This window comes from Nothobranchius furzeri, chromosome 1, assembly GCF_043380555.1.
Source record: "Nothobranchius furzeri strain GRZ-AD chromosome 1, NfurGRZ-RIMD1, whole genome shotgun sequence".
NCBI lineage: Eukaryota > Metazoa > Chordata > Actinopteri > Cyprinodontiformes > Nothobranchiidae > Nothobranchius > Nothobranchius furzeri.
In genome coordinates, this window is record NC_091741.1 from 47,988,470 (window position 1) to 48,006,952 (window position 18,483).

The 18,483-nt window shown below is 42.7% G+C and overlaps 1 protein-coding gene across 15 annotated transcripts in view; it reads right to left on the minus strand.

Annotated features, from left to right (window-relative positions):
- Positions 1-18,483, minus strand: part of wnk1b (WNK lysine deficient protein kinase 1b) — a 103,856-nt gene that overhangs the window by 14,257 nt on the left and 71,116 nt on the right. For 10 of the 15 annotated variants that reach the window (XM_070548981.1, XM_070548980.1, XM_070548977.1 and 7 more), the window contains exons 5-20: positions 14,852-14,940; positions 14,432-14,571; positions 14,248-14,327; positions 13,990-14,172; positions 13,764-13,833; positions 13,481-13,674; positions 8,636-10,069; positions 5,807-5,911; positions 5,202-5,276; positions 2,156-2,416; positions 1,716-1,786; positions 1,482-1,632; positions 1,221-1,337; positions 447-557; positions 264-315; positions 30-164 (exon numbers count right to left, since the gene is read on the minus strand). In XM_070548981.1, the coding sequence (XP_070405082.1) occupies positions 30-164; positions 264-315; positions 447-557; positions 1,221-1,337; positions 1,482-1,632; positions 1,716-1,786; positions 2,156-2,416; positions 5,202-5,276; positions 5,807-5,911; positions 8,636-10,069; positions 13,481-13,674; positions 13,764-13,833; positions 13,990-14,172; positions 14,248-14,327; positions 14,432-14,571; positions 14,852-14,940 (3,268 nt within the window). The remainder of the gene's footprint in view (positions 1-29; positions 165-263; positions 316-446; positions 558-1,220; positions 1,338-1,481; positions 1,633-1,715; positions 1,787-2,155; positions 2,417-5,201; positions 5,277-5,806; positions 5,912-8,635; positions 10,070-13,480; positions 13,675-13,763; positions 13,834-13,989; positions 14,173-14,247; positions 14,328-14,431; positions 14,572-14,851; positions 14,941-18,483) is intronic. The other 5 variants (XM_070548975.1, XM_070548976.1, XM_070548988.1 and 2 more) reach the window with 5 other exon arrangements.

The window sequence follows — 18,483 nt, forward strand, 5'->3', positions numbered from 1 at the left end:
TATTAAAAGCAAAGATCGAGTTAATTTACCTGCTTCAACATGAGATGCAAGAGAAAGTGAGGGTGGAATCGTTTGTTCCTTCAGCCTGTCTTCAGGTACGGGACTAACAATGAATCTGCGACCAGCTGAATGAACCACTTGTGCTGTTGCACTGGGAGGGATGTCTGAGAAAAAAGGAGTATCAGAGAAAATACTAATTTATACATGCAAAGTAAAAGCTACATCACAAGGTGTTTGTGACTTTAAAGTTTTTTATTTTTTACCGGGCATTGGGGTAGACATCACAGGAATGTGCTGCTCTGAGCTGCCCACCATCTGCACATCAGTCAGAAAATGTTTTTGCAACTCAGAGAGAAACAGGAAGGCTGATGCTGCAGAACTTGGCTTTTTACCAAACACATTTAAAAACAATTCCAAAACTGGCAAGGAACAAAAACCCTCTTTACCTGACTATTAGCATCTCTTTCCAAACCCTTCTCATCAGCATTCTTGATTACTTCTCTGACCTGCTCAATGAAGGACTCCCGCTCACTCTCCAGAATAAACTCACTCTCCACCTGAACAAACACAAACACTCATTTAAAATGACATACTTATTTAATTAATGTATTATTGTTATACAGACACCAAGAAATCGGACGCCCGATTAGGGTGGAAGGATTAGAGTACAGCTGTTACATCTATGTCAGGTGTGTGGAACACGATCCAGGTGAAACTGGAGTTTGATTTGGATGTCAGATAGTGTAAAGACTAAAATACCATCTATTTGTCTCGGACATCACAGCAGAATGCTTAAAAAATATATTAGAGACAATAAAAATGAATATTAAAGAGCCTGCATCATAAAGAGAGACTAAGCAGTTTTGGCTTGCTTTTAGCACCCCCTAGTGGCCGTGTGTGGAACCGAAAGCAAACCCCATCTCTTTGCTATTTGTAACACCTTCATCTAATCGCTGAAATGTCTCCCCAGCTTTCCTGGGTGTCTACAGGAGTGACTCATCACTAAATTAAACAGTCCCAACAGAGCGGCCCGCCAGTTAAAAGTGTCATATTCTGGCCACAGGGGGCGATAGGGGCTGGGTGGCCTTTCATTAACCCTGTAAAGGGTCATTTTAGCACAAACTATCTCAAGAAAATGTCTTGCAAATATGAAAAATTTGAAAAGTATCCCTTTAAGTAAACATTAAAGGATCCAATATAGTTATTCATTTTGTGTTTACCATGATCTGTGCAATCTCCTCAGGGTTGTCTCCATCCAGATCAAATCTAAACGTTACCATCTTCCTGTTGTGCGTCTCCAGCTGACACTCTGCTACCCTGTCGCCTCGGTTGGAGATCTGCATTCAGTAACACACACACATACGCACACACACACGCACACACACACACACACACAATGAAATCAACGAGTACAGTAGGTATATTTTATTTAATAAATTAATTCTTATTGTCATCTGAATAAGTCTGAGCTGTGTTCTTACACTGAGGACGTGGAGTTTGGCCTTTGATGTCTTCTCATGGCGCGATCGACTTCTCACAGAACGCCTCTGATGTCGTTTGGTGGAGCGCCCTTCGTGACGGCCGCCTCCTCCCTCGTTGCCGTCACTCAGGCCCGATGTCTCGGAGTGGCCGCTGAGGTGCAGTTAAAACCAGCGTGAGCGGCAGCATCAGACAACTCGAGTCTGACCCAGAACTGGATGCAATTCTGAGCTTACCTTTCTATGGATGAGAGAACCTGAGGCGGCTGTAGCTGGCCCTGCGACAGCTCTGCAGACTGAGAGGCTGACTGAAACACACAGACAAGAAAATGTCCATAACAACATCCGGGCTTTATTCTTCACCATGGTGTGGAAAGAAAATAAAGCAGGGGATTGTGAAAAATTAGAAAATTCATGAAAGAAGAGGACAAAAGTAGCTGTAAGAAGACTATTTAAAAGGCTAAAACAAAGTTAATTAAGGGAGAGTAATTAACACATGACAAAAATGTATCCAAATTGGGCCAAATACTGACAAGAATATGTTTTAACAAAGCACACATGAAGCACCTTTAACTGCCATTACATTCTGAAACCACCTGCCAAGAACGGGATTCTCTACGGCTTCTAACAGGTGCTCAACATGACACCCACGTGGTGGATTTGAACATAACCGGTACCTTGGGAAGGGCTTCTATGGGAGTATCAGGTGGGGCGGAGACCACATTGATGACTGGCACCACAGTGGCCAAAGGCTGAGGTACAGGTGTGGGTACAAGAGGAGGAAGAGGAGAGGAAACAACTGAAGGTACCACCCCAACAGGGACTGGCAGAGTAGAGGGAGGGGAGGCCACGACGGCTTTCGGTACGGCCATGGGAACAGGCAATGGAGAAGGGAGGGTCACCAGGGGAATGGTAGAGGTCGTTGGGGTTAAACTGGGCTGGAAGGATGGTCAGAGAAAAGGATAGGAAGGGCAGAGGAAATAAAGACGAGGTTGAGAAGGAGGAGAAGCCAGGAAAAAAAAGGAAACAATGCCAAAAGGATAAAAGGGAAGTAGATAAACCTACGCTCAATAGTCCCTACAGTAGACACTAAGCTTAACATTTAGCCTTTTTGATCTACACAGCCTGGCCCAGAAAAAGTCACCACCAAATAAAAAAAAGGTTGCACAATAATATTCTGTTGGACCGCCTTTAGCTGTGATTATGGCACCCACTCGATGTGGCGTTGTTTCAATAAGCTTCTGCTATGTCACCAGACTTGTTTCCATCCAGCGTTGCATTAATGTGCCACCAAGATCTTGCATTGATGATGGTAGAGTCTGACCGCTGCACAAAGTCTTCTCTGGTCATTTAGTATATTCAGGTAGTCAGCTGACCTCATCCTTGGAGCACATCCTGTTGCTGAACCTAGACCAGACCAACTGTGGCAAGCCCAGATCATAGCACTGCCCCCACAGGCATGATGGGTGCCTCTCTTCTTACCCTGATGCACCGTCACTCTGGAACAGGGTCCTTCTGGACTCATCAGACCAGTTTTTAATGATGCGTGGAAAGTTCTTACCCCAGTTTTAGTCGTTTCTGCAACCTCCTCAGACGTTTTCTCTGTTTGATGCCAATGATTTGACCCTGCTCAAATGGACTAACTTTCCACATGGTTGTTTAGAAAATGAGAAGCAACTCATTGCGCCAGCTGGGGTTAAATAAGTTGTGGCCAGCAAAAATGATCCAATAGGAGGCTCCTACCTATTTGCCTATTTAAATCAAAGTGGCAACTTTTTTTGGGCCGGGCATTTCTGGAACTATCTGAAAAAGACCCATACATAGAAATGCTGCTGTATAGATATTTGTAAACTCTGCCAAAGCTCCGAGTTAAAGAGTCTTTATGTGCAAAGCTGTCCTGTTTAATCTCGATGATCAGGTTTAGGGTTCGTTTTGTCTATATTATTTACTTCTAATTTATAATAACATGCACCTAAGAATGATTGTGTCATGTTCACCATCGCACAAATTGAATGACAATATTTTAAAATTTATGTATAATGCAAACAAAAGGAACGTACCTGCAGGATTAATCAAAAGATTTACAAAAAGACATAGCAAATATGATCTAAAAGGACATGAATTATTTAACATACCTAGACATCGGATACTCATAAAGGAACATTGTGTGTCCATATATGGAGTTAAATTGTGGAATAAATTAAATACTGAAATCAAGAATGCAAAAACAATATTGACTTTCAAAAAAAAGGATAAAAAATGAAATGATTAACCTATATAGATCCGTTACATAAATGTGTGAGGGAAGGGGGGTTGGGGGGATGAAAGAAAAAAAAAGAAAAAAAAAGGAAACAAGTCTATGTATTCATTTGTGTATATATGTATGTATAGAGGTCTACAACTTTATGCTTCTCTCTGTGTAACTCGTTTTCTCTTGTTTTTTCGATTCATGGGTTGAGATTGTGTGGGCCAACCAGTCCAGGAACTATATTGTTCAATTTTTTTTGTATTAATGTTATTTTAGTTTAAAGGGGCAGATAACATAATTCAATTCAATTCAATTCAATTGAAGATAACATAGGTTTTTCTTCTTTCTGTCCCCTTTTTCATTTTGGCTTGTAGTAATTTTTTCTGTATTTTTATTTTAATGTCAATAAATGAAAAATGAAATAAAGAAAAAAAAACATCACACGGATCTACAACTACATTCAACAGTGCTCATATGCACAGACACACAACAATGGAAACACAATCACCTGATTATGGTGACACCAGACACAGTGATACCTGAACTAGAGTTTGATGAGCTGTTTGGTACAAATAATAAAGGTGTTCAATGCTGGGAGAGGGGCTGAAGAACTACACACAAACACACACAAATGTAAAAATAAAATAAAAACACGGAGAAACAAACCCGACGGTCAACCACAGGCAGCGGTACCATAACCAGGTAAGATACAGGAAGATAAAAAAGCAAAAGAAATGAACTCAGCTGTGGATGTGAGCAGAACACGCAGAAAACACAAACAAACTTTATGAAAGGAAAGTACATTCATTTCATTGCCTCTAGTTTATTTGCTAATTTGCATATTCCAAGGTGTGTAACATTTGAAAAGTTATCAAATCCCATCTGCCACCTCTTTCACAAAACACATTGTGTTTTTACTAAAATGTGAACACATTTAGAGACTATGCAGGTTTCCCACTGTGTATTCTCATTAAGGCTGGACAATAAAACAGGGCATGTGACTTAAACAAGATGTCACAGCAAATGGAGAAGAGGAGAATGTCCAAAAAAAAAGGGGTTACAGTCGTTCACCAGCATGGCAACATTTTTGTTTTTACAAGTTTAAAACAAAAAACAAACCAAATAAAATAAATCAATAAAAACAACAACAGTTGTTTGCTAAATTTGCAGAGAATCGATCAAAACCAGGTCTGGTAACACAACCAACTGTAATGACGTAAATGGTCAGGGCTGCACTTAAAATATATATTCTACATTTTTTTAAGTAATCAAGAATTAATGATATTGATTAATATGAATTTATTGATATGTGTTTTTCTATCTCATCCAGCCTTAATTCCCATTTTGTAAATGTGCATAAAAGCATAAAATTGAATGCCAACACGTGCTTTCATGTAGCATCTTTAAACAACAAGGCTCTAATGAAGACCTAGCACATGCTAGTAAACACCTGACTCTATAAATACTACAAGTACCTGTGCGGTTGCCTGTGGAAGAGGGGTGTGTGTGGGGCTCTGCAGAGATGTACCACTCTGACTAGATGACACAACCTGGAAGGAAGACACAGAACGCAGTGTCAGGAGAAAACAGATGGTAGGGAAAAATAAACGAGTAAAACAATGACTCCTAGGGAAAAATAATGATATGAAACCCTTAATGATTAATTTAATCAGACTGGGTTTGCCAGTCTAACAAAATAATACATTCTAGTTTATTTAAACTGAGAAATGGCCTGTATTTGATATAACACCTTCTAGAGTCCTGGAACCCCCCAAGATGCTTTACAACGCAATCAGTCGTTCATCCATTCACACACAGATTCACACCCCGGTGGTGATGAGCTACATTGTAGCCACAGCTGCCCTGGGGCACACTGACAGAGGTGAGTCTGCTGTACGCAGGCGCCACCGGTCCCTCCGACCACCGCCAGCAGGCGAGGTGGGTTACGTGAGAACAGGAAACAGTCTCATTCTGAAACATGGTAAATAGTTGCTAATATGTGGTTGAGGTTTTTCTGCATACATATATGGTACAAGGTAGGAGGTGGGATGATTAAATGTTTTCTGGGTCGTTTTCTTACCTGCTGTGATGTCCCAGGGAGATCAGACTGGGTGGTGACTGGGACCAGAGGGGGTCTGGGGCCAGGCTGTGGGGTGGGGACCTGGACCTGGACCTGGACCGGCTGCTAAGAAACAGATTCAAAGAAAGGCAAGAACAGAGAGAGATGGTGTGGTGTAGAGCAGAAACAAAAGGAAGATGCAGGTGAGAAACCAAGAAATATCAAGAAGAAAAAAATAAGAAGCAATCAGTCAATGTTTGTAGCTTCCAACACAAAAATGTAGACATGAGTGCAAACACAAGGTACTTCCAAGTGATCTAGCTCCTCGTCTTGTGTATGCACGCATGCACAAAGACAACACTAATCCATCCAGCAACAGTCGTATGCACACCAACATCTACTGTATCCATATACAGCAACGGTACAGGACAGTACTGGGGTTAGGCAGGGTGTCAGTAGGAGTTTAAACATGCAGGTAAGAACTTCTGGGACTGCCAGCAGTAATAAGTGGGGGTTACATAATATAGTACTGTACAGTATTAAAACAGACAAATGTAAAACTATGTTTGAAGATGTTAAAGCACTTCCTGCTGTTTGACCTACCCTCCCTCATCTTGGCTGACTATAATTTCAAAAGTGGTTCTTGAAACAAAAAAGGGAGAAACTGACCTAAAATATTTGAACAACCTTTAGATTTTGTCATTTCTGATGACAAATGTTTTGATTGTGGTTCTAAAGAACGCCAGCGTACAGGACACGTTAAACGAACCCTTAGAAGGCTGCGTGCAACGCTGTACATGAAACTTTAAAGTGTAAAAAAAGGTTCAGCAGGTTGCACCGGACACTACCTACCTTTATATAACACCACGGTCAACAATGTAAACAGAGAAAAGGCTCACAAAATCAAACTCCGTACAAAAAACGGTATTAAAACAAGACAAAAACATGAAACTGATGTTGAATTATTATTTTTTGAATAAAAACAAGAATCTAAAGAAAGTGCAGTCACAATAGGTGGCTGAAAGTAAATCAAAGCGATAGAAGAACAAACACCAGCATTCTAAGGGTTTAATTTGCTCAATGTGATCTTTGAATCTTTCAGTCTGGACAGGAAATGGCAACATAACATGCCTGAAAATAATGAAAGAGAGGCTTTGAACAGCCAGGTTGCTCAGCCTTTCCAACACAAATATAACACACGAATCTCTACATGGTTACACTGCTTACTGTGTCTAAGCCCTCTCAGTTTTTGTTGTATGTTTCTGTGTGTTTGTTCGTACAAATCAACAAAGTCTTGCAGATTTACTACCCTTCAGTAATCCCATTAAAAGCCTCGGCCTAGATGGATGGTGAATAATTTGTATTTACTTAAGACGTTCATCTTTTCTGAAGCACATGTTTGAGTCTTTACTAATGACTTAGCAGACTTTGAACTTGTACGAGTAAAATGTAAGTATAACAGAGAATCTGCATACCTATACAAACACACATTTTTCATATACTTTCATATATGAACATACAGACAAAAGATTACTTACTCAGTACTGACTAAAAAAATCAAAACATGAACAGCATGGAGGGGGCTTAGACCGCGTCTAAAGCTTTACCACCAGAGAACATCTCAAAGTCTACACTTTGAATAGTGATTATTATGTTTAATCAACAATAATTACTGTTATATTAGACATGAAATGAAATGTTCTGGTCTTTTCCAGATTCAGCACGAGCTGTGTCATCTTCTGTAAGCTATTAAATTAGCTTTGACTGCCACGTTCCATTGAGCTCATTGTACATTTCCATCCAGTGCAAGGAAACACTGAAAGGACACCTAAAGTCAGACAGTATTATGGTAGACCGTGAGACTCTCTCTGTGGTGCTGATTTGACTGTAGGGGGTTAAAATCACAATGAAACTACAGGATGACAAATAAGCATAGCTTGGGGGGGTTGGGTCAAGGGTGGGGGGTAAAACAACAGGGATTTGTAATACCGCCTCTGGGTCAGATTACTAAATGTAATTCAATTAAGCTACTTCTTGGAATGATTCGTCTAACTTAGCGGATTCTACCGTTTCCCGTTGTGGTTGATGACCTTAAGGGGAAAACCATAACGAATGGTTAGGAGTGCGTTTAGAATATTAAAAATCCTAAACCATTCCTTTAGTTCATTTTAAAGGTAAAGTAGAGGATCTTTTTCTTCCAGGTGGATCATCTGAACCATTAGAATGCTTAACTGTAAATAATTCTGGCGAAGCTTTCACGCAACGCCGTCGTCGTACGTGCTGGTTCCTGGGTTGGCTTTCACTTCCTGCGCGTGCTCATTCCGTTTACGTGTAGAGCAATATGCCTTCATTCCTAGTTGTTCTCACCGGGTTCTTTAGAAAATGGCTGAGAGTCGCAAGAGAAAATGTGTCTTCGAAGTCTATGATAAGAAGAAAAAGGCCCCCGAAGTGATAAATAAGACCAGAGTTTATTAGGAGACTCTTCTCAACGATAGCGTGCGCTGAAAGCGAAAGTTGAGCTCTCCAAAGACGCCTCCATTGCCAGATTTCTGCTCGACAGGTAAGCTAAAGTTCGGCGTGCTATTTGGAGAAATTCATGTCAGATTACTGCTAGAAGTGCTGCAAGGCCGGCAGCTACTTGCAAACCGAGCGTGCACGAGGATAGCGGAGTGTTCTGTCCTATGCGCATGTTTTCAAAATGTGGAGAGGTTGGTTCTTTCCTGAAATTCAGAAAAATCCTCAGCAATACCTTTAAACCTGTATAGCAGTATAAAAGAAGCCCCTTGAATGATTTAATTTAGTAAGTAACCCAGAGGTTTGGCGGGTATTTCTGAGGTCTAAACTTTGTACCAGAGGGGGGTTAGCAGCCTGCATGGCCAGCAATGACTCATGGTACGTCATGTCAGGTTGGGCTGGTATCACCCCTCCGTGCCGAGGCCAGGCACTCCGCATCAGAGACTCCAGCTGAGTCGATGTAGAGCTCCCAAGTGGGAGGTCGGACGACGGGGTGGGGGGAAAAAAGTGCTGCACCGACAGCGGATGTCCCTGGGGATCCCCATGAAGTACTCCGCCTGACGAATCATAATGTGAAGTGGATGAAGAGCGAGGGATGGACTGAGCTGCTGAGGAGTCAAAAGGAGGGGGAAGAGGTGGAGGAGGGGGTGACTGGAACTCTCCGGCATCAGAGGAAGCCAGAGAGTCACTTGATGGTTCGGGACTTTTGTCCTTCAAGGTTCCAACAGCGTGGTGAAGAAGAAGGTTTCCAGGTGGTAATGGGAGCTCTGGACTAACATATGCGTACAGCTCCTCTGTCACTGGCTGGAGACGACTGTATGATCCGGAACCACCAGACCCTGTCCCAGAGCTGTCCTCCAGGGGGAGGTCCATGGAGCTCCTTCTGGCTCGGTAAAGTCTGGATGCCAGGAGGCTAGGGTCCCCAGCGGCGGCTGCAGCTGCAGCAGCTAGATGGAACTCAAAGACACTTCCAGTAGGTGGAGGAGCATCCGCTATAACTGGAGGTGCAGAAATGGGGAAGGAAGAGGAGGAAGCATGCTGTGGTGGGTAGCATCCTTCAGATGATGATGAAACAGAGCCACCTGTTGCTGCAGTCATGGGTGTGAAGGATGGAGGTATTGGACTGTGTGCGCTCATTCTTTGCAGAATGTGGGGGTGCAAGAATCCTGGTTGAGGAGGAGGACCAGAGTCAAAGCCCAAACCAGCAGCTGCTGCTGCTGCCTGCCTCTGATGGTGGAAACTCAACTGGCCAAGCTGATGAGCAGTCATGGGATATCCTCCATACGCCATCGCTTCATAATGGTCCAATAAGGCAGCTTGATTCAGACTTAATCGCCTAACTGCCTCCTCGTGTTCAGCCCTCATGTCTTTATACCCATACAGACTTGGATCAGACTGTCCTGGTAGATGCAGAGGTTCCCCAGCGCCGAGTCTCTGAGCTGCTGCTGCAAAGCTGGGGTTGAGCATAAAGAGAGGAGGAGTCTCAGCACAGTCCATCCCCGCCAAGGGGTGAAGGTTGCTCCCGTAGCGAGGGTAGGCAGGCTGGAAGTGTCGGGTATGCGCTTCGAGAATGGAGGTGCTCTTGCGTCTCTGGGTGTTGTAGCCCTTTGGAGGCCCAGTGGGAGGAGGCGAGAAGGAAATGGGGCGCTCAGGAATGGGAGGGAAGAAAATAGTTGGAGGTTCTGGATGGGTTGGGTGAGGGATGCTCCCTCCTGTGCCTCCTCCACCTGAGCTTGCTCCTCCACTGAAGGGGTGTGGCACTGAATGCTGCTGTGACAACGAAATACAATGGATTTCAAAATAAGGCTCAAGAGAACGACAAATCGACAGCAAAGGCCACACGAAATAAAGAAATTAGAATCAAAAAGTAGGAAATAAAAAGAAAACCAAATTAAAAAGGTTTATATTCATCCTTCAAATTAAAAGCCAGTAAGAAAGGTAAGAAACAGATGGTTCAAATCAAACACCGGTACAGCTGCAGCACAAAGACAGACCTTACAAAAGCCAGGCAGGTGGAGAGACCCAGAAGCTCACAGATGAGAAAAAATGTAAAAAGCTTTAAAAGAAACACAAAATGTCGTCTTTGAGTTTAATATTCAGATGCATCTTCAATTAGGAAAAATGTTGACCTTTCTGAGATTTTCTAATGAATCAACATTGGAATGATGTATGAAACAAAACTTCACCCTACGTCACAATTTGGCTTGATTTTTGTTTATTTAACAGAAAAACAGCAGTTTTCTGATTGTAGATGCAACTGATATTAGACTTCTGTACCAACAAGCATAATTATGGCTTGTGACACTCAGTTTGAATTTAACATGAGCACAAGATGACCTACAAGAGGAAGAGAGAGTTAAAGATAAATGGAAGCATCGTAATTCCCTTTTTACACGTTGTAGATGGATCTGATCTCGTTGTTTTGGAACACGAGCGCTACGATGGAAATATCTGAAGCAGTTCTGGAAAGAACATCGATAGTTCTGGGGAAATAAATGCCCCAAAGCACATGTGGGTTGGGATAAACCTCTCTGTATTAAGTTTGAAAGAACAATAAAAATAATAATAATAAAAAAAAAATGCTCCATTAAAGAAAAGTGGATGATTTTATTGATTTTAGCCTCTGTATTAGGGTGTTTGTTATGTACATTTCAGAAAGTAAAACTGTCCTATTTTTGTGAAGCCTGACACAAAAACTGCTAATCAGAGCAGAAAATTTAAACTTAAAGGGAGACTAGGCAGTTTTGGCTTGCTTTTAGCACCCCCTAGTGTCTGTTTGTAAATCCAAAAGCAAAACTTATCTTCTTGCTGTGCGTTTGTCTTTTTAACACCTTAATCTAAAAGCTGAAACGACTCCCCAGCCTTCCTTAGTGTCTACAGAAGTAATTCATCACTAAATTAAACAAACCAGCTGTGTTCATGATCTAAAGCATGCAGGAAAACTGCTAGAAGCAGAATGCAGCACCAGGTATGTAACCTCCATCTTTTTCTAAGTCCAACAGACGGAACCGGCACAAATTTTGGCCACGGGGGGAGATAGGGGCTGGGTGGCCTTTCATTACTCTGTAAAGGGTCATTTTAGCACATACCGGCTCAAGAAAGTGATTTTAAATGTGAAAAACTTTCAAATTGTCTCCTTAAAATGTATAAAATAAAAATTTCTACTAATATTACGCCATTAGATATTAACAAGGTGTGCTAGCTCACCCCTTTATAAAAATATACTCGTGTTCCTGTTCCTTGTTTTCTGCACAGTAGAGAAATAAAAGGAAAGCTGTTTTTGTTTACCATTTATATAAGTGTATCAATCTGTTAGCAGCAGCGTAAACAGCTTGAATGAGATTAAAAGTATCATTAAAATGATTTTTCTTTTGTTTATGATTTCTGCTAATCTGACCACTTCGTAGACTCACGTTGATGTACTCATGAGTATGTTGTTTGACTCCTTGGAGTTTATATATTTGATCACTTTAATGTCCTTTATTGTGTTTTCTGTGATAAAATGGGATTTTTAATCTCTTTTTCACTGTTAAATAAAGGTCAAATAAAAAATGTCTATAAAATAATTTCTGCGTTAAAGCTTCCACATCTTTTCCCCTCTTTCCTGTTTGATTCTCACCACCACTGGGGATTGCGTTTGTGAACCTACAGGGGTGGAGAACAGGGCAGGCAGGCTGGCCCTCCGCTGCCTGGCCCTGGGCTGAGAAGAGGCGGAGTGAAGGGGTAGGACCGTCTCCAGGGCTTTAGAGAGGCGGCCAGCAAAAGTGTCCCTCTCAGCTGCGAGAGGTACGCAGGGGGAGGTGGCGGAGGTGTGGGAGGACAGGTCTGGAGGAGGTGAGGCGGGCCGTTTTGGAGGAACCGCCAAAGATGAAGGAATATGAGAAAAGGAGTACGAGGATGGGGGGATGCAAATAGACATGCTACGACTTCGACTGCCGTGTGGTACAGGCTGCAGGCCGAGGGGGTGTGGGGGGGGAGGAAGAAGGTGAGACCAACATAAAACAACAAACAAAATAAAGTTACTGAAAGGGAACATGACAGAATGGGCAGTGGGAAACCCAGATTAACTGAGAAAAATAAATCGTTTAAATATTAACAAATCAACATTTCAGTTGTGTGGAAAAAATGACATTAGAATCAAAATAAATGAACCAATTCTAAAGGACGCCTTTAAATCTGCTCACTTCAGCAGCAAATTAAGGCAACAGAGAAACGTTCTGAACTCTTCTTTGTAAAAACAATTCTTTTAAAGAATAGAAAAAAAACAAATACAAGAACAGCAAAGAAAAACAACCTGGAAAGAAGAAAATGGTAAATAAAAATCCCCTTTAAATCAGGAGGGGGGAAAAAACCCCACCATAAATAAAAATCAGAGCTCCAAACGGATTGAGAAGGTCTTCTAAGGAAACAGATCTTCTACTTTCTGAACCTTGTGGACTCCAAACAACTTTTGATGGTTTGCATGATTTTACTTAACGACGGCCCGCGAAAGAGTCAAACCCCGATTAGCTTCTTAAGACCGGCGGCCTCTGACCCTCGATCGGCCCAACCGTCAACCAGAACCAAAAATCATCTCACCGTACTTTGACTCGTCACTAGTTGTTTACTGTCCAGGAAGAGATTGTGATCAGAACAAACACTAAATAAGGAACTAAAATCCCTGATCTTTCACTATATGAACATTTAACACGAAAGAATCAAAACACTGAAGTTAGAAAACAAAACAGCAACTGAATAAAATGTAAGTAAAGAACTATAAATGTCTTGTTCTAATCAGTCACGGAGAGTTTGTGGACAGAAAATTATAAAATTTCTGAAATGTCGGAAAAAAAAAGTTGCAACATCTTGGAAGTTGAAGAAAAGATGTCCGACTCAATCTGACCTGCTCGGTAACTAAGTGAATAACGAGCTAACTGGGTAAAAAAAAAAAGAACCAGTTGATTGGATTACCTGTTGGTTAAAATGTCTATTAGAATAAGTTAAATGTTGCACACTTCATGCATCGCTGTTCCTCCTTTTTAAATTCAAAATGCTAAATCTCTTCCAGCAGTTCCACTTCCAAACACGGCAAACTCCATTCCAACTCACTGCAGCCTACAACACCTCAAACGGACAAACTCGTGTCTAACACGTCGGCGAGCTGACAGACATCCAACAGCTCACAGAAGTAGTGTCACTTACCATCGGCTGCGGCGGCTGGGAAAACCCTGGGTGTTGCTGCGACGCAGAAGCGGGAGTTGGGGGATAAGGGGTCTGGGGCTGGGAAGGGGGCTGGGAGGAGGGGGGACAGCTGTAAGACATGGTCAGCTGACCCAGGTGGGGGGAGTCCGAGGAGAAAACCAAGGAGCCCTGTCCGCTGTCCACGCCCCCTTCAGCTGAGAAACAAACAAACATTTTGGTTAAACAAACTAAATCAAGCAACAAGGACATCTGCGGAGGAGACTTTCTGGTTTTTACATCTCACATGTGTGAGAAACGCTGGTCTGCTGGTGGTGGATCAGGTGCTGCTCCGGCTCCGGCTCCTCTGCTTTTGACTGTAGGAACACAGAAAGGGTCAGGATTATCAGATTTAGTGAATTAATCTACAAACCTCCACAGAATAAGGCCCGTGTGGATTAGAGATAACAAAGAGAGGACTTCAGGAAAAACACAACTAAACGCTGCGGCGATACCCAACTGCACCAACTAACCTGAGACTGAGAAGCTTTGAATGTCTCTTGTTTCTGCTTCTGTTCTGCCTCTAGTTTCCGTTTCTCCTGCTCCTCCCGCACCAGCTGCCTCTGCTCTCTCTTCTTTAGGATCAGAGACACGCGGTCCTTGATGGCCTTGGCCATGGTCTTGTGGTCCGCTTCAGCAACATAGCCAGACTCCACCTTGGGAGTTGAAAGACACGAGCCACTTCACCTCCAAGAAAACCAAACCGGTTCACCTCGTTTTCCTGAACTTACCATTTCCTGCGCCACATCTTCAGGAACGTCCTTGTTGAGGTCAAAGGAGAACTCGATGGCTTCGTTGTCTTTATATTTACCTGTATGAAATACTGCTGGTCAGCCACTGACACTAAGGCAGCACGTAACAGCTGTCACACTGAAATCAGAACAGTTAATGCTCGACAGGTTTACGAATCCTTGCCTTTCAGCTTCTTCACATCTTCTATTCTGAGCCACAGTTTGATAGCGATCATTTCCCCATCGTCCTCCTCTGCAAGTTCCACCCTGACCCCCGTCTCTTCCTGGAAGAATGCGTGGTTCAGCAGAGTCTTGATGGCATACCTGGAGAGATGGGATACTTTTAATGACTTCTTGACACATTTTTATGCTAGATGTTTGAGCACACGCTGGTCTGAGCCGATATCAGACTTGTTTACTACCAGAAAAAGACAAAGAAGACATCACCTAACATGTTTAATACCTGTTGGAGTTACTTTATGGTTCATTTAGTCAATATTAGAAGGCCTTTAGAACATGAAACACTTGGTGAACCGAAGAAAGTTAAAATAAAATCACCCTGGAAACATCAAAACCTCCAAAGCCAGTTCTTTTTGTGACTCACCTCTCATCTTTGTTTGTTCTGATGCAGCCCTCTATAATTTCCTTCACCTCAGGAATGGCCACCTTGTCAAAACTGGCTGGCTTTACTCCCTAGGCAAGAGAAATGAAGGAACGGTGAAAAGGGAAGCTTCTAGAGATTAACACAAAGGTAGTTTTTCATCCAGGCGGGCATTGCCTCTGCAGACGTTTGGTACTCAAGTACACATCAACTACATTAAACACATGCAGTCCAACAATTATTACAGGAGACCCGAGGTAATCGAATCCCAACGTAAACCCTGCAGAAGGAGTGAATAATGCATCAAAACCTCTCGGAAGGAATTTAGGAGGTCACGAGTGACCTTTAGAGGGATAACAGTCACAGACACAATCAGCCACTCAGGCGTTCGACACCAAATAAAGCTGCTGTTGCTGAATAATAATAAACAGAGAAAAGACCCCATGTAGAAAAACATGAAGTCCAATATGCATTCACACATTCACACAGCAGAAGGGTAAAAAAAAATCCCATATTTTCATACATTTCTATTGCGTTTAAGTAATTGGGAACAACAAACACACAGAATGCTGCTAGATGTGTGTCGGTGTGTTATTGTCAGCAAAACCAATTGTTTGTTTCACCGTTAAATCTTCTAGTTGTGTAAAGTCCTGACAGTTAAAGCAAGGACATGTTGTGCTGAAGGTAAGCCGATAAAATAGCATCTTATGAAAATATCTGTTTCGTTAAATGAAACAAAGTGAGCGGCTAAGGCACCCACCGACTTAAAGAACACAAACGATCATCAAAGCAGCAGAAATCTGAGTTACTAAGCACACTAGATACGGATTGTTTAGAGACGAATAGAAACTTACCAAAGGAGCAGTCAGAAACCAGAGGAAGAACAACAAAAGACTTCTGTCTACACTTGTTGATTAACCAAGTTTGTTCATTTTAACCCTCAATCCCAAAGTCACCACTTCCTTCTGCTCTTCCTCTTGTTTTTCTCTTCTTCCTCCCATGTTTTCCTCTGGCTCACCCACCGGTTCGTCATTATATAACCCTCATCTCTGTGTCACACACACACACACACACACACCAGTGGCTCAGAGGTCTAACAACGTTAGGAGTGACTGGGGTGTAATGGCATTAGGACTGACATAAGCAGAAAGGGATGGAGAGAAAACTTGCTTTAGGTTAATTGGGAGTTAGGAATGTTCAAGAGGGTAAAACACAGATTCTAGTCAACAACACAGTTGGTTAAAAAACCCTGTCTGGTCTCTCAGACATGCCTGACAGAAAACAGAGAAGGATTTTTAGTTATAAGGTAAAACCAGCCATTATTTAATAAAACGAAAACATCAGTAAAATGTTTAAAACAATGAGACGTCTACACGTTTTCTCTCGTTTTCTCTCTAAAAGGTCTGCCCCCACAGGGAATGGCTGGACAGATGCTACAGCACTTCTATCTCTAATTAGGCCAAGTAAACACGTGTAGCTCGTGTTTATTTAAACGATAAAACCACAGAAAAGGCTAAGTAAATACTAAATCTGAGAAATAAAACAACAAAACTAAAGAGTTTGGTCTAAAATCTAAAAACAGGTTTGGAACCACTAACTAGATTTGGATCAATCAATCAATCAAATTTTATTTGTACAGCACCTTCTACAACATTATCCGAAGCCCAAGGTGCTGAACAACATCATTAAAAGAAAAACATTCCCAGTAAATGGGCATAAAAGCAGGATAAAAACATAAAATCATAAAATATCAAGCAAACACTATTACAGATAAGAGATATCGGAATAAGACCAATCAATAAAAAAACAAATGTCGGACAAAATAAAATCAAGCATCTGGGTTAAAAGAAGAATAGTTAAAACCATAATGTTAGGGCAATTCAAGTGACCCTAGCGCTGAAACGCAATCAGATAAAAATGAGTCTTTAAACGAGACTTAAAGACTTGAAGGGATGGTGCCTGCCTAATGCTCAGTGGCAATTCGTTCCACAGAGTTGGAGCCAAAATAGAAAAAGCACGACAACCCCTCGATCGAAATTTCGACCGGGGGACCACCAGAAGTTCCTGCTCAGCTGAGCGAAGAGACCGAGATGGAGCATACCTGTTCAAAAGCGCAGTAATGTACGAGGGGGCACTGCCCTGGAGGGCCTTATAAACGAGAGTTAAGATTTTAAACTGAGCTCGATATTTTACCTGGAGCCAGTGCAGAGCATCCAGCACTGGGGTAATGTGCTCTCGACATCTAGTGCCTGTCAGGAACCTAGCCACAGAGTTCTGCACAAACTGGAGCCGTGCAACCGTGCACTGGGCCAGACCAGCATACAGAGTGTTGCAGTAGTCCAGCCGAGACAGGACGAAGGCATGCAACACAGACTCCAGATGAGCTCTGGACAGCAGAGGCCTGATCCTGGATAGTCTTTTCAGGTTAAAGAAACAGGACCTCACCACTGTATTTACATGAGTGTCAAGATTAAGTGATGAGTCGATTTTAATCCCCAAATTACTGGATGCTAGATTAAACTGAGTAATCAGAAGTGTTGACTGAGGAGAAACCTTACATTGATGTAATTTCCTCCCATCGGGCCTCAGACACAAGTCCACCCAGCTGGGCACCTGAACCACTCGCACCAACATTCCCAACAGCGTGAGGAGGAAACTGGGCGCTGAGTATCCTCTCATTAACATCACCCCTACAGTGGCAGCTTTATTCTGTTAGAACGTGCTTTTATTTCTTTGACAGGGTCAAAGACATACAGCAGACCAGGGTTAAAAAGAGACTGAGTGCTCTGGATGGCTGCCATAAGCGGTCATTTTAATGAGAACATCCGGAAAATTCTTTAAAACTCCTTGTTATGTTCGTCATGTGTTTCTTTTCTAATTCCGTTGGTTTTCTGTTCTTATCGAACACACACAGTAACAGAGGTTTTACCTTATTATGCTGATTGTTTCCGCCATTTCCGGTCACCTTCGTCAGAGCTTTGGTGGTGTCACACCAGTTGTCGGTTACTGTTATTAAAATAAGGTAAAACCTCTGCTACTCTGTGTTAGATGAACACAGAACACCAGTGGAGTTATCCAGAAAATTCCTCTGAGGAAACAGAGGTGGCTTCAGGGAAACTATGAAGTCCAGAATAACTATATCCTAGTCTGGACTTGAACTCAGGAGAACAACACAGAAACACTCCCATCAGACCTGACCCTGCTTGAACATTTCTGCCTGTCTGAAGAACAGAAACTTCGTCTTCCTCCGCTTATCCGGGTCTGGGTCGCGGGGGCAGCATCCCAACTAGGGAGCTCCAGACCGTCCTCTCCCCGGCCTTCTCCATCAGCTCCTCCGGCAGGACCCCAAGGCGTTCCCAGACCAGATTGGAGATGTAACCTCTCCAACGTGTCCTGGGTCGACCCGGGGGTCTCCTGCCGGCAGGACATGCCCGAAACACCTCCCCAGGGGGGCATCCTGACCAGATGCCCAAACCACCTCAACTGACTCCTTTCGATCCAGAGGAGCAGCAGTTCTACTCCGAGTCCCTCCCGAATGTCCGAGCTCCTCACCTTATCTCCAAGGCTGAGCCCGGCCACCCTATGGAGGAAACTCATTTCGGCCGCTTGTATCCGCGATCTCGTTCTTTCGGTCA